The following is a 15,496-nucleotide window of genomic DNA, read 5'->3' as shown; positions in this document are numbered from 1 at the left end:
AGGTGAGCAGTTAGGGGTGATCAGTCAGGCAGGCAGAGCAGTTAGGGGCAATCATGCAGTCAGGCAGAGGGGTTGGGACGAACAGACAGGCAGATGAGTGGTTAGGGGTGATCAGGCAGGCAGGCAAGTGGTTAAGAGTGATCAGGCAGGCAGGCAGAGCAGTTAGGGGCAATCAGGCAGGCAGGCAGAGGGGTTAGGGATGATCAGGCAGGCAGAGTGGTTAGGGGTGATGAGGCAGGTAGGTGAGTGGTTAGTGGCAATCAGGCAGGCAGGCAGGTGAGTGGTTAGGAGCCAGTGGTCCCAGATTGCGAGAGGGTGCAGGCCGGGCTGAGGGACTCCCCTCCCCACCCCACCCCTTTGCACGAATTTCGTGCACTGGGCCTCTAATGTGTATGTATGTATGTGTGTGTGTGTGTGTGTGTGTGTGTGTGTGTGTGTCGTATTTTCTGGCGTATAAGACGACTTTTTAACCCAGGAAAATCTATATGCTCAGTCGTCTTATACGCCGGAAAATACAGTATATAAAAGCCTAAGCAACTGAACGACCAAATGACTGGTAGCTATGATGTGCACTGACCACCAGGGGGAAGACACTCAACGCAGGAGCTGCCAAGCTGCGGTGACTTGGCAGCTGTGGTTCTCGGGTGATGCAACAGGAACCAGAAAAGAGGGAGCCCGATTCTGGGGTGCATCACCTGAGAGCTGCCCTCTCGCAATCTGGGACCCCTCAGAGGATGTCAGAGAGCTGGCCAGGCCAAGGGACCCCACCTGTCAGAGGGACCCCACTCACTCTGCAGACGACCTTCAAGCTGCAGCCGCCCCAGGTGCACCTGGCCATGGAGGGATCCCTGGAGGTTGGCTCCAGGGCGTGTCCAGCCTGTCTCACCCAGTCCCACCCCGCCAGCCACCTTCTAATTAATTTCCTTCTAGTAAGATAATAAGTGTGCTGCTGGAAACACTCTGAAGGAGTGTTTGGCCTGGCTTCACAGATGAGGCCATATTTCTGCTGGGTGTTGGAAGCATGAGTACAAATTTGATACTTAGAGAAAAGGGCAGGGAGCAGGGGTGAGGGGATTCCAGAAGGAGGAGACAGGATGTTGAAAGCCTACAGCCATGGAGATTATGTAGAATGAACAGGATATCTGGAACACAGAATCAGGTGTGACAGATAGAATTTGTTAAAGAACTTAGGGATTACCTCCTCTAGACAAGTATTTTCCAAGGACAGTTATAAATTCTGGTTCTATGAAACATTCTGTAATGAAAATATTCCTTGTCCAGAAACACTGTGAAGGATGATCTCGTCATGCCTCACAGTACACAATAGCATGTTAAAGTCTCTGAGAAGTCCAATAGTAATAAGCAAATAGATAAAAGAACAATTAAAAACAAGAAAAACAGGAGAAACCAAGATGGCGGCACAGGTAAACACCTGAAATTGCTGCCTCGCACAACAACTTCAAAACTACAACTAAAAGACAAAATGGACATCATCCAGAACCACAGGAAGGCTGGCTAAGTGGAAATTCTACAACTAGAAGGGAAGAGGAAAGCACACTGAGACTCAGAAGAGCTGCGGAAGTAAAGGCAGAGGTACAGAGGCACGCACGCGGAGAGGGTTGGCAACTGAGGACGAGGCTGTCTTTTTCAAGTGGGAGGGAGACAAAAGCTCCTGACTGCTCTGAACTCCAGTTCTGGGCGAGACTCTGGGGACCCAGACTCATATGGGGAGAAACTGGACTGTCTGGCAGCGGGCAGAACTCGAGGGTGGCTTTCTCTCAGAGGTGCTTGCAGTGATTACCAAGGGACACTGAGACCTGGGGCCTCTTAGGGCAGGGCTGATAGGAAGCCATTGCAGTTTGCTCCGCCCTGAGACTCCACCCCATCCAAACTGTGCACAGAGGGTTTTGCATATAAATGGCCTGGTCCTTTGAAATCTAAACTTACCTAACAAACTGCAGCTGAGTCAGAGAGACCCAGAACATCCAAAAGAAGGCCCAAGGCCCCACAGCAGCTTGCATTGCTTCACAGCTGGGCCTCATATGGGCACCTCCAAAACCCAAACAAAGAAGAGGAATCTGCAGAGCTATCGGTACCTCCTGCTGGGTGGCCTCAGGCAGAGGCTAAATTAGCACCTCCTTAGAGATCCAAGAGCCACTGTACCCAGGGGTCAGAGTAGGACCATTCAGATTACAACTCCTCAGATCCATAAGGGACACATTCAGGGGGCAGACTCAGGGAGCACCAAAGCCCCACTGAAGCAAGTCTTACCTCATAAGGGTGTCTCCAGCACAGAAGTTCTCCCATGGTAGACACAGCTGATCCTCACAGCCAATTGGCCTGGAGGTCAATTCCTCCCAGTGATACAAACAACAATCAAGACTTAACTACAACAAGACTGTGCACACAGCCCACAAAGGGGTGCACTAAGAGTGTCCACCTCAGGTAACTGGGGAGGCTGAGCCACTGGGCCCTATAGGACACCTAGCACACAAAGCCACTCTATCAACTCAGGGAAGTAGCCAAAATGCGGAGACAAAGAAACAGGTCACAAATTAAAGAAATGGAGGAAAGCAAACTACTGGATATAGAGTTCAAAACCACGGTTATAAGGTTTTTCAAGAATTTTCTAGAAAAGGCCGATAAATTTAATGAGACCCTCGAGGATATGAAAAAGGACCAACTAGAAATTAAGCATACACTGACTGAAATAAAAAATATTATACAGAGACCCAACAGCAGACTAAGAGGATCGCAAGAATCAAGTCAAAGATTTGAAATACAAAGAAGCAAAAAACACCCAACTGGAAGAGCAAAAAGGAAAAAGAATCCAAAAATATGAATATAGTTTAAGGGGCCTCTGGGACAACTTCAAGTGTACCATCATCCGAATTATGGGGGTGCCAGAAAAAGAGAGAGAGCAAGATACTGAAAACCTATTTGAAGAAATAATGACAAAAAAACTTCCCCCACCTGGTGAAAGAAATAGACTTACAAGTCCAGGAATCACAGAGAACCCCAAATAAAAGGAATCCAAAGAGGACCACACCAAGACACATCATAATTAAAATGCCAAGGTCAAAAGACAAAGAGAGAATATTAAAAGCAGCAAGAGAAAAACAGTTAGTTACCTACAAGGGAGCACCCATACGATTGTCAGCTGATTTCTCAACAGAAACTATGCAGGCCAGACGGGAGTGGCAAGAAATATTCAAAGTAATGAATAGCAAGAACCTACAACCAAGATTACTCTACCCAGCAAAGCTATCATTCAGAATTGAAGGTCAGATAAAGAGCTTCACAGACAAGAAAAAGCTAAAGGAGTTCATCACCACCAAACCAGTATTATATGAAATGCTGAAAGGTATTCTTTAAGAAGAGGAAGAAGAAGAAAAAGGTAAAGATAAAAATTATGAACAACAAATACATTCTATCAACAAGTGATTCTAAAAATCAAGTGAATAAAAAATCTGATGAACAGAATAAACTGGTGAATATAATAGAATCAGGGGCATAGAAAGGGAGTGGACTGACAATTCTCGGGGGGAAAGGGGTGCGGGGGGTGCGGGAAGAGACTGGACAAAAATCGTACACCTATGGATGAGGGGCGGGGTGGGGGTAAGGGCAAAGGGTGGGGTGGGAACCGGGTGGAGGAGAGCTATGAGGGGAAAAAAAGAGAAACAATTGTAATAATCTGAACAATAAAGATTTATTTTAAAAAATAAAATAAAAATAGAGGCAAGGGCCTCATGTCTAAATACATCAGCTGTCTCAATGGATCACAAAAAATATATAGTATGTATATAATATATATGTGGGGTGAGAGAGAATAGTGTGGTGAAATGATAATTGGGGAATCAAGGTGAAGAGGATATGGGAGTTTGTTATATTACTCTTGCAACTTTTCTGTACATTTGAAATTATTTCAAAATAAAATGTTTAAAAAGTAAAAAAAAAAATAAAAACAAGGAAAACAGCTGTGCTAATTCTATTTAACACAATATTTACCATACTTGTTGGACCACTGAACCCTTTCTTCCTTGAGCATTAATTAGCAAAAGAAAGTAGTATTTTCTAAAAATGTATTTTGAGAAATGCTATGATATGCTTGAATAGATTTTTGGGGGGGGGGATATACAAAAATATGAAGTGACTAAAGTATACCTCAAATCTCACCCCTCAGAATTAACCATTCTGAATATCTTTGTACATGGCTTTATGACCCTATGTATCACTTGACATACTGAGATCATATTTATTTTAAATTTTTATTTATTTAATTAAAAATTTATTTTTATTGTTGCAAGTATTACAGCTATCCCCCCTTTTTTTCCATTTACCCCCTCCATCTTGCACCAACCCCACCCAGGCCTTCACCATACTATTGTCTGTGTGAGATCATATTTAAATACTATTTTATAACCTTTCATCATGACCTATATGTCTCTTACACACTTATATTTTCCATAATTTTACTTCACTGTGCTTTAGTTTGTATATTTTTTTACCTGATTTCCAATTCACTAAGTTTTCTGTGCAGTTGTGTTTAATCTGCTGTGAAACCCAGAAATCAACTCTTAATTATTATATTTTTAGTTCTACAATTTCAATTTTATGGTTTTTTTTTAGTTTCCAAGTCTCTGCTGAAATTCTCTGTCTTATTGAAGCACAGTTACTTTAAAGTCTGTATCTGAAAGCTCCAATATCTAGATTTTCCATAGGTCCATTTCTAGTGCCTCTTTTTTCTCCTAATTTTGAGTAAATTTTTATTTTTCTGTTTCCCTGCTAATTTTTTATTATATTCCAGACACTGTGTACATAAAGTGTATAGGTAATTTGAGGTTCTGGGTGAGGTTATATTCCTTCAAGTGGACTTACTTTTGCCAGAAGGCAGGCAGTTGGTGCAGTAGACCAAATTATCTCCTGGGTCCCATCTCTAAATAGCAACATATTGGGGATTTAGGCTTCAACATGTGAATTTAGGGTGGGAGGACACAAACATCAATCCATAGCAGGTAGATTCTTAGAGGGAGGACATTTTCTTTCTTTCTTTTAAAAAAATCTTTATTGTTCAAATTATTACAGATGTTCCTCCCCCCTTTCATAACTCCCCTCCACCCAGTTCACACCCCACCCCAGGCCCTAGCCATCTCACTGTCCACATCCATAGGTATAAGATCTTTGTCCAATCTCTTCCTAACCCCCCCACACCCCTTTCTCCCCGAGAATTGTCAGTCCACTCCATTTCCATGCCCCTGATTCTATTATATTCACCAGTTTATTCTGTTCATCAGATTTTTTATTCATTTGATTTTTAGATTCACTTGTTGATAGAATGTATTTGTTGTCACTTTGTTGTTTACAATCTTTTATCTTTATCTTTTTCTTCTTCCTCCTCTTCTTAAAGAATACCCTTCAGCATGTCATATAATACTGATTTGGCAGTGATGAACTCCTTTAACTTTTTCTTATCTGTAAAGCTCTTTATCTGACCTTCAATTCTGAATGATAGCTTTGCTGGGTAGAGTAACCTTGGTTGTAGGTTCTTGCTATTCAGTACTTTGAATATTTCTTGCCACTCCCGTCTGGCCTGCATAGTTTCTGTTGAGAAATCAGCTGACAACCGTATGGGTGCTCCCTTATAGGTAACTAACTGTTTTTCTCTTGCTGCTTTTAATATTCTCTCTTTGTCTTTTGACCTTGGCATTTTAATTATGATGGGTCTTGGTGTGGTCCTCTTTGAATTCCCCTTGGTTGGGGTTCTCAGTGATTCCTGGACTTGTAAGTCTATTTCTTTCACCGGGTGGGGGAAGTTTTTTTGTCATTATTTCTTCAAATAGGTTTTCAGTATCTTGCTCTCTCTCTTTTTCTGGCACCCCCATAATTCGGATGTTGGTACAGTTGAAGTTGTCCCAGAGGCTCCTCACACTATCTTCATATTTTTGGATTCTTTTTGCTCTTCCAGTTGGGTGTTTTTTGCTTCCTTATATTTCAAATCTTTGACTTGATTCTTGGGATCCTCTAGCTTACTGTTGAATCTCTGTATATTATTTTTTATTTCAGTCAGTGTATGCTTATTTCTGACTGGTCCTTTTCCATTTTTTTTGGCATTCTCACTAAGATCCTTAAAGGTTTCACTAAGTTCCTTGCAGGTTTCTAGAAGATTCTTGAGTAACCTTATAACTATGGTTTTGAACTCTATATCCAGTAGTTTGCTTTCTTCCATTTCTTTCATTTGTGACATGTTTCTTTGTCTCTGCATTTTGGCTGCTTCCCTATGTTTGTTTCTATGTTTTGGATAGCTGCTAAGTCTCCTTGAGTTGGTAGAGTGGCCTTGTGTGTTAGGTGTCCTATAGGGCCCAGTGGCTCAGCCTCCCCAATCACCTGAGGTAGACACTCTTGGTGCACCCCCTTGTGGGTTGTGTGCACAGTCTTGTTATAGTTGAGCCTTGATTGCTGTTGGTATCACTGGAAGGAATTGACCTCCAGGCCAATTGACTGTGAGGACCAGCTGTGTCTACAATGGAAGAGCTGCTGTGCAGGAGACACTCTTATGGGGCAGGACTTGCTTCAGTGGGGCTTTGGTGCTCACTGAGTCTGCCCCTTGAGTGTGTCACTTATGGATGTGAAGAGTTGTAATCTGGTGTGGTCTCACACTGACCACCGGGTACACTGGCTCTTGGATCTCCAAGGAGGTGCAAAGTCAGCCACTGCCTAGGGCCATCCAGCAGGAGCTACAGAGAGATCTGCAGATTCCTCCTCTTTGTTTGGGGTTTGGAAGTGCACAGACAAGGCCCAGCTGTGAAGCAAGGCAGGCTGCTGCTGGTGCTGGCCTTGGGCCTTCTTTTGATAGCTTTGGGGCTCCTTGACCCAGCTGCAGCTTGTTTCACAGATTTTAGGCTGAGAAAGGATAAGCCATTCATATGCAAAAGCTGCTGTGCACAGCTTGGGTGGGGTTGTAAATTGGGTGGGGCGGGGGTCTCAGGGAATCTCCAGGGCAGAGCAAACAGCAATGGCTGCCAGTTAGCCCTACACCAGGGAGGTCCCAGCACAGGAACAATGACCACTGCGAGCACCTCCATCTGGAAGAAAGCTGGCCCCGCGTTCCTTCCCTAGTGCCAGACAGTCCCCATTTGTGTCTGGATCCCCAAGAGTCTCGCCTGGCACTGGAGTTCAGAGCATGCGGGAGCTTGTATCTCCCTCCTGATTAAAAAAGCAGCGCAGCCGAAACCGGTTTGGCTCAGTGGATAGAGCATCAGCCTGCGGACTCAGGGGTCCCAGGTTCGATTCTGGTCAAGGGCATGTGCCTTGGTTGCGGGCACATCCCCAGTAGGGGGTGTGCAAGAGGCAGCTGATCGATGTTTCTTTCTCATCGATGTTTCTAACTCTCTATCCCTCTATCTTCCTCTCTGTAAAAAAATCAATAAAATATATTAAAAAAAAAAAAAAAAAAAGGCAGCGCAACCAGGTGTCAGCCCGTTCTGCACCTCTGTACCTCCTACCAGTCTCATTGTGCTTTCTTCTTTTTTTTTTTTTAAATATATATTTTTTTAATTTTATTTGAGAGAGAAACATTGATTGTTGTTCCACTTATTGATGCATTAGTTGGCTGCTTCTTATATGTGCCCTGACCGGGGACCGAACCCTCAACCTTGATATATTGGAACAATGCTCTAACTAGCTGAGCTACCCGGCCAGGGCTGTGCTTTCTTCTTTACCTCTCTAGTTGTAGTACTTCCACTCAGCCAGCTTTCCCACGGTTCTGGATGATAGTTGTTCTGTCTTTTAGTTGGTAATTTTGATGTGGTTTTGGGACGCAGCTAGAATAGGTGTTTACCTATGCCGCCATCTTGGTTCTCTCAAAGAGGACATTTTCATTGTCTCAGTGCCTATGGCCAAATTTCTTCCATAAAGCAATTACAGCATAAAAAAGTGATTCATTCTATATCTTAAAAGGTCATTCTGAGGCACATGAAGATTAGAAAGAAGAGACCAGTTAACAGACCAGTTTTATAGGCCACACAAGAGATGAGATGACCTGGAAAATGAGAGTTTTAGTAGGGTTGGAGAAGAAAATGCCGACTTCAGAGATAAGCCAGACACAGGGTGGTCTAGAAATGACTGGATTTAACACAGTAGGAGTGCATTTGCTACGCAGAGCTCTGGAAATCTTCATATCAGGTTTTCCTAGTTCAGTGGAGAATTTAACAGACTTTGACTATCTCCCAGGAGAGGTTTCATTAAGGGCACCTGAGAGCAACCTGTGCTGTGTTCTGGGAGTCTCAGGTATGCACCACTGGCGCCCCGGGCACAGGGAGCCCTCACTGTGGCATGCTGGTAGATATGACATGGTCCCAATAGTCAGTGGCCATGCCTCCTGGGTTTTCCAGCTCTCTTACAGTAATAATTGAGATAGTTATAATAATGATAGCTAACATTTATGGAACTGCCATTATGTTTCATGTCCTAGCTAAGAGCTTTGTATAATTAACTCAAAACTCACTTAATTCTCACAACAGCCTTATGAAGGAGATTGGATTATTAGTCTTACAAGGAAACTGAAGTTCAGAACAATAAAGGACTTAAGATAATACAAAAAATATGTGTAAATTATTTGTAGGAATTCTTTATTATTCTGGACACGAGTCTTTTATTATATTTAGTATTTTTAATTTTGATGAAATTCAGTTTATTATTTTTTATTTTGTGGAAAAGTTTATGCATTTAATTTCTTTAATACACATAGGACTATTCAGATACTGTATTTCCTCTCATGTCTATTTTGCTATGTTGTATTTTTCAAGGAATTTGTCCATTAGCTGTTGAATTTATTGGCACAAAACTGGTCATAATATAACCTTATTATTCTTTTAATATCTGTAAGACATGTGTGATATCTCCTATTTCTTCCTGATATTAATAATTTGTTTTCTCTCTTGTTTCTTTACCAATTAACTAGAGTTTGTCAATTTTATGGAACCTTTCAAAGATTAGCTTTGGTTTCATTGTGTTTTTTTTTACTGCTTGTCCATTTCTATCTCATTGATTTTTTTGTTTAGTTTATTTTGGTAAAAAAAATATTTTAAAGTCCTTTCTTCTTTTCAAATATAATTGCTTAAAGCTATAAATTTCCTCCTAAGCATTGCCTTAGCTACATTCAAAGATTTTAACATGTTGTCTTTTCATTATCAGTTAAAAATATTTTTTTACTTCCTTTGTGATTCTTCTTTAATATGTGAATTATTTAGAAATGTGTTGTTTAACTTCTGATATTTGGTACTTTTCTAGATATCTTCTTTTGTTGATTACCAATTGAATGGCATTCTGTTCAAATAACATAATCTAAGATTTCATTCAATCTTTTGAAATTTTATGGGTCAGTATATGGTCTATACAGGTGAATATTCCATATGCGCTTGAAATGATGATGTTATTGTCTATAATGACTATTAAATACCAATTAGATAAAAATATTAACATTATTGTTCAGATCTTTATTTTTACATTTTTGTCTAGTTATTTTATCAAATACTATGAGAAGAGTATTACAATTGCCACTATGATTGAAATTGCCCCACTTTCACTTTAATTCTGTCAGTTTTTGCTTCCTGTATTAGGCACATGCACATTTATATTATACACTTAAGATGTGTGTGGCTTTAGCTGGTTTTGCTCAGTGGGTAGAGCCTCAACCTGCAGACTGAAGGGTCCTGGGTTCGATTCCGGTCAAGGGCATATGCCTGGGTTGCAGGCTCGATCCCCAGTAGGGGACATGCAGGAGGCAGCCAATCAATGATTCTCTTTCATCATTGATGTTTCTACCTCCCTCTCCCTTCCTCTCTGAAATCAATAAAAAAATAAATTAAATTTAAATTTAAAAAAAAGATGTGTATGTGAATTTCCACTCTATGGGAATTTTATCTCACTAATATTTAAAATAATCTGAATAGGACTCAGAGCCAAATGAAAAGCCTATGGAAAATGTGATTTGGAAGAAGACTTGAAATTTGATTTTTGAGACTTCCCCCAGCCCATTACAAGACTAATATCAAGATCTAAGAATGACTGAGTCCATGTGAGGTGATGTGCAAGCAGAGATATAACATCAAATGCTTCCAACTGATGGGAAACCTTTTTGATGCAACATGATCTGCTTCAAAGATAATTCAAGAGTTTCAATTATCTTCTCTGTGGTATTCAGCTCTATTTGATGCTTCTTGCTTAAAATTTGTTCTTCTCCTTGGCTCCCTGGTAAACATTATGGAACTGGATGAGTAGTTCCTTAGCAGAGGCCAACCTAAACCTACACAGGTAAACTGAGGTCCTTGTTGGAGAGGACAGAGGTGACTCTGAAAAGTGAACTGTCTGAAGGGACAAAGCTGCCCACCCTTAAATTTAGTAAAAATAAACATTACTCACTACAGAGCACTGAAGCCCTGGGGCTAGAAGGGGAGTTTCTAGATCTTATGTGATGGGGCGAGGAGATGTAGATGGAAGGAAATTCTACAGTCCTATACCGTTAAGCAAAGTAAATTCCAATTCCATTGAATATTGGGATTTGGTATAGCAGATATTAGTTCTCTCTCATGTTCAAACCAATAAACATGCATCTGTGTTCATCTGCTTGATTGATATTTCAACTTTCTATCTCAGAGGCAGCTCAAACTTATCATGTCCAAAAAAAAAAAAAAAGTATTACCATTCACTTCAAACCTATTTCCTTCATGGGTTTCCCATTTCAATAAATGGTACCACCATCCACGCAATAAACCAAAGCAACTAATGCTGTACATCCAATTCGTTACCACTAAACCCCATTAATTTTCTCCAATGTCCCCTTTGTCCCATCCCCACTATACCTGGCCAATACCTAAAAAACTCTTCCTTGGATTCTTTTTTGTTGTTGTTGTTGTTGTTTGTTAATCCTCACCCGAGGATATTTTTTTCCATTGATTTTTAGAGAGTGGAAGGGAGAGGGAGAGACAGAGAGGAACATCCATGTGAGAGAGACACATCGATTGGTTGCCCCCTGCATGCACCTCGACCAGGGCCGGGGAACCTGCAACCAAGGTACATGCTCTTGGCCAGAATCGAACCCGAGACCCGTCAGTCCCCGGGCCAGTGCTCTGTCCACTGAGCCAAACTGCTAGGGCTTACTTGGATTCTTTCTAATACTCCTACTGGCCTTCTTCCTTCCAGCTTTATGAGCCAAACTGGCTACTGATCTTTCAAAAAAACTCATCTGACCACCCAGTGATATTCTGTTAAATATTTAACAATCAGCTTTTGGGGAAATAAAAGGCTCTGAATTCATTGTATTTTGTCAATTTCTTTGGTGTAAATACTCCTACCATGATCAATTTCAACTTACCAATGTAATATCACTGAATACAGAGATGGAAAGAAATGAGCACAATTTGCTCTCATAAGTCAGCTCCAAAATACCACTAAACCACAAATAATACATTTCAATAGATCTTTGATGCCCTCGAGATATACTATAAACTCTTCAGGCTGACCTACAAGACCCACCATGATCTGGCCCTAATCATTTCTCCAGCTTAATCTCCCATCCTTTGCTGACCCCATTCCTAACCAATACCCACCTTGCTCAAATACTTTGTGCTTTAGTCAGTAAGGACAAATATGGGAAGAGATTTTCCTGGGCCCCAGAAAGGAGAGCTCAAGGTGGGTGGGGCAGGTATAAAAATGGGAAGAGGCCAAAGGCAGGTTTGCCATCAGCTCAGAATTCAGTGGAATACATCGATAACTGTAGAAGAGAGACAATGTTACATAATGGGATCAGAATACCTGATTCCTAGTCTTAGTTCTGACTTTTAACAGTTATTTCAGGATACTTAGGCCTCAGTTTGTCCACATCTACAATGTGAGTTTGGGGATCAATACCTAAGAGCTTTCTAATTCTGACAGTTTTTCCCTATGAAGAACCTAAATGAAGCTCAAATAAGACCAGCAGAGCAGCTAAAACTTGAGTCCTGGTTTTGGCCTCCTAGCTGCACTCACCTTGGGTCTCCAAAAGGGAGATGTGAGTTAAAGGACCAATTTATACCATCCTTATGTAGTTGTCATTCCCCAAAGTCGTATATTTCCTTGGGGGGCACATGCAGCCCTTCTCTCTATCCTGATTGCTCCCTAATTGCTGAACCTTCTCCTGAGTAATGGGATCCCTTAGGACTGGGAGGCTCCTACCGTGACACTGGAAGCTATTTGGCTGCATCCTTAGGGACTCCTTGAAGAATTCTAAAAATGGAGAGCTGCTATTTCATTGTCCCCCTAACAGCAAAATTTTTCATTATTGGGCAATATTAATTACCAGAGGTATTTTTTATAAATTGAGCTTAATGTTTGCCCCACCCCTGCAAATTTCACTAATTATTTCTAATTTTTTTCCTCTGCAAACATACAATACATAGTTCCACCTTTTTTGGTGGTGGTGGTGGTGGGGGGGGTGTCCATGAAATATTTGATGAGATCTGAGATCTCTATGGTTCCTCTTAAGTCTTCAAGTTATACTTTCTTGGTGGAGTCTTTAGGGGTTTCTATGTACAATATCATGTCATCTGTGAATAAGGACAGTTTTACTTCATCCTTTACAATGTGGATGCCTTTTATTTCTTCTTCTTGTCTGATTGCTGTGGCTAGGACTTCCAGTACTATGTTGAATAAGAGGATGAAAGTGGACATCCCTATCTTGTTCCTGTTCTTAGGGGAAATGATTTTAGTTTTTGCCCCTTTAGTATGATGTTCACTGTAGGTTTGTCTTTATCATATTGAGATATGCTCCCTCTATTCCCACTTTGCTGAGGGTTGTTGTTTTTTAAAATCAGAAATGGATGTTGGATTTTGTTGAGTGCTTTTTCTGCGTCTATTGATACGATCATGTGATTTTTGTTTTTCAATTTGTTTATGTGATGTATCACGTTTATTGATTTGCAAATATTGTCTCAGCTTTGCATCCTTGGAATAAATCCCACTTGGTCATAGTGTATGATCTTTTTAATATATTGCTGGATCTGATTTGCTAATATTTTGTTGAGGATTTTAGTATCTATGTTCATCAGGGATATTGGCCTGTAATTCTCTTTCTTTGTAGTGTCTTTATCTGGTTTGGGATAATGCTGGCCTCAGAAAAAGAGCTTGAAAGTGTTTCTTCCTCTTGGATTTTTTGGAATAGTTTGAGGAGTATAGGTGTTAGTTCTTCTTTGAATATTTGGTAAAACTCCCCTGTGAAACTGTCCGGACTTGGCTTTTGTTTAGTGGGAGTTTTTTGTTTTTTTTATTTTATTACTGCTTCTATTTCATCAGTTGTTATTGGCCTATTCAGGTATTCTGCTTCTTCCTAATTCAGTTGTGGGAGATTGTATTTTTCTAGGAATTTGTTCATTTCATCCTCATTGTCCAGCTTGTTGGCATATAGTTGTTCATAGTATTTTCTTACAATCAAGCTATACTTTCTCAATCTCTTCCACTCTTCCTTAAATAACACGATTTCACGGTCTTTTACTGATAATATATTTTCTCTGTATAGACAAACTCTAGTTTGTCATTTTTCCTTTTAAATTGTAGACCCAAGAATTAGAAACAGTGCTCTGGGCAGCTCTTGAGCTCTTGCTTAACTTTTTGTTTGTTTGTTTGTTTGTTTGTTTTTTAAGCAATCTGGATGTACATTGTATTTTAAAAATATTTCTTAAATATTATATTTATTGGGGGCATTGATTAATAAATTACATAAGTTTCAAGTGCACAATTATATATAATACATCATCTGTATATAGCATTGCTCACCACCCAAAGTCAAGTATCAGCCTGTATTTCAAGCAGCATTTCTTTGCTGCTTTGTGATCTTTCTTCCAAATGTTTTAGTCTACCATTGATAGAAAATTCTGCAAAGCAGCCTGCATCAAGAGAGTATCTGTCTTTATCCATTCTTGTAGGTTGTGCAATATACACACAACCGCTATCAGAATACCTTCTCCTGGTCCTCAGCCCCGTGGAGCGGGATTGTAGCAGTTCATTCCTGGAACAGCCGTTTCCGGGCCTTGGGAGAAGGCCCCAGAGGGTGCCGGGGGTGCACCTGAGGACCTGGACTGGGAGACGGAGGTAGAGGTTGGAGTGGTGAGCTGGGGAAGGGCTCCCAAAGGTGGAAGTTCAGGTTGTAGTAGGGACCAGGCGGGCGTCTCTCTGGACTAGGCGTGGGGGCTCGAGGCCCTGGCTCTCTGATGGGGCCGTGCGGGTGGGTGCCTAACCCCGTCCCACCGGCTGCAGCGACCATCCAAGGAGTCAGGAACCCAGGGGCCGCGTCCTCGTGGTAGGCCTCTTCTGGGACGGCGATCTCTGGGACAAATGCGCAGAAGAATCCCTGCTGGATGGCGACGCCTCCCCCGGGAGCATCCAGGAGAGCGCCGGGTTCCAGGCCGACGGGCGAATGCGCCCCGGCTCCCGAGCCCAAGAGGGCCTCGGGCACCAGCACGAGGGTGTGCCCTCCCAGACACACTTGCAGGACCGACGTGGGCTCGGGCTCCAGCACCAGGTCGACGCCGTCCAGAGGCAGCTGCAGGGCGCAGCCCGCAGCCAGGACCACCACGGAGGTGAGCGCGTCGGCGGCCCGGGACTCGGCCGGGCCTGGCAGGCTGGGCGCCATTCCGTCTTCAGGTCCCGCGGGCTCCTCAATTCGGGGGCGCTTGGCGGGGCCGGGTCCTCCGGACTGCGGTTCCCACCAGGGCGCAGCACAGAAGCTGGGGCTGAGGAGGCGTCTGCCTATCATCCGAGCGGCGCTGCGGGCGGCCTGGCAGAGGGCGAGTGTCGATCAGCGTCGGCGGCTGCGACAGGTGAAGCGGGCGGGGGCGGGTGGGTGAAGAGCCGCGCGTCGCGGGGCAAGTCCTGGGGCAAGTCCTCCGAGCTCCCGGGCGTCCTCCCAGCAGGCCGGCAGTCTGGCTTGTGGGACCCTGCGCCCGGGCTTCGAACCTTTATCCGCTCACGCTGACCCAGGCGTGCGTGCCCTGGGACGCCCGGAACCTGCGTCTCACCGCTTCTGGCTAAGCTCCGCCCCTTCCGAGGCTCCGCCCCGCGGAGATGGGCAACTTTGCCGCCCAATATCCGCGGCTGCGGTTGATAAATCCCTGTAAGGAGGCCCCATTGGGCCGAACAACCATGATGCTCTGGGCTTGATTTCCAGGGTAGTTCCTGTTGTTTTTTTAATTGGCCTCGGATGCGGAGGACGTGATAACCCGAACGCGGATTAGGTTTCTAGTCTCACCAACAGAATGCTGTCCCAGGATACCGACACGTAAGACCGTCTCCGCCCCCCCAGCCTCATCCCCTAGTGACCTGCGCTTTTCTCTTTCGGAGTGGGGCGAATTTTTGGGTTACATCATTATTTTCCGTTTGCCTAAGTTGTAAATTACTGTCAGATCCTTTCAGTCGTGCTAGAATGGAGTGTGTTAATAGCAGCCTCCGTACGATCAACTTACGACTA

General features: G+C 42.9%; 1 protein-coding gene across 1 annotated transcript; it reads right to left on the bottom strand.

Moving 5' to 3' along the window:
- Positions 1-14,032: 14,032 nt before the first annotated feature.
- Positions 14,033-14,785, bottom strand: LOC307102877 (proline-rich protein 23C-like; the record flags this gene model as incomplete). The annotated part of the gene is made up of 1 exon (XM_079776566.1): positions 14,033-14,785. The coding sequence occupies one exon, from the start codon at positions 14,783-14,785 to the stop codon at positions 14,033-14,035; it is 753 nt and encodes a 250-aa protein (XP_079632692.1).
- Between the last annotated feature and the right edge of the window lie 711 nt (positions 14,786-15,496).

Source organism: Cnephaeus nilssonii, assembly GCF_951640355.1.
Source record: "Cnephaeus nilssonii genome assembly, chromosome: 7".
NCBI lineage: Eukaryota > Metazoa > Chordata > Mammalia > Chiroptera > Vespertilionidae > Cnephaeus > Cnephaeus nilssonii.
This window is presented reverse-complemented; position numbering and strand designations above follow the sequence as displayed.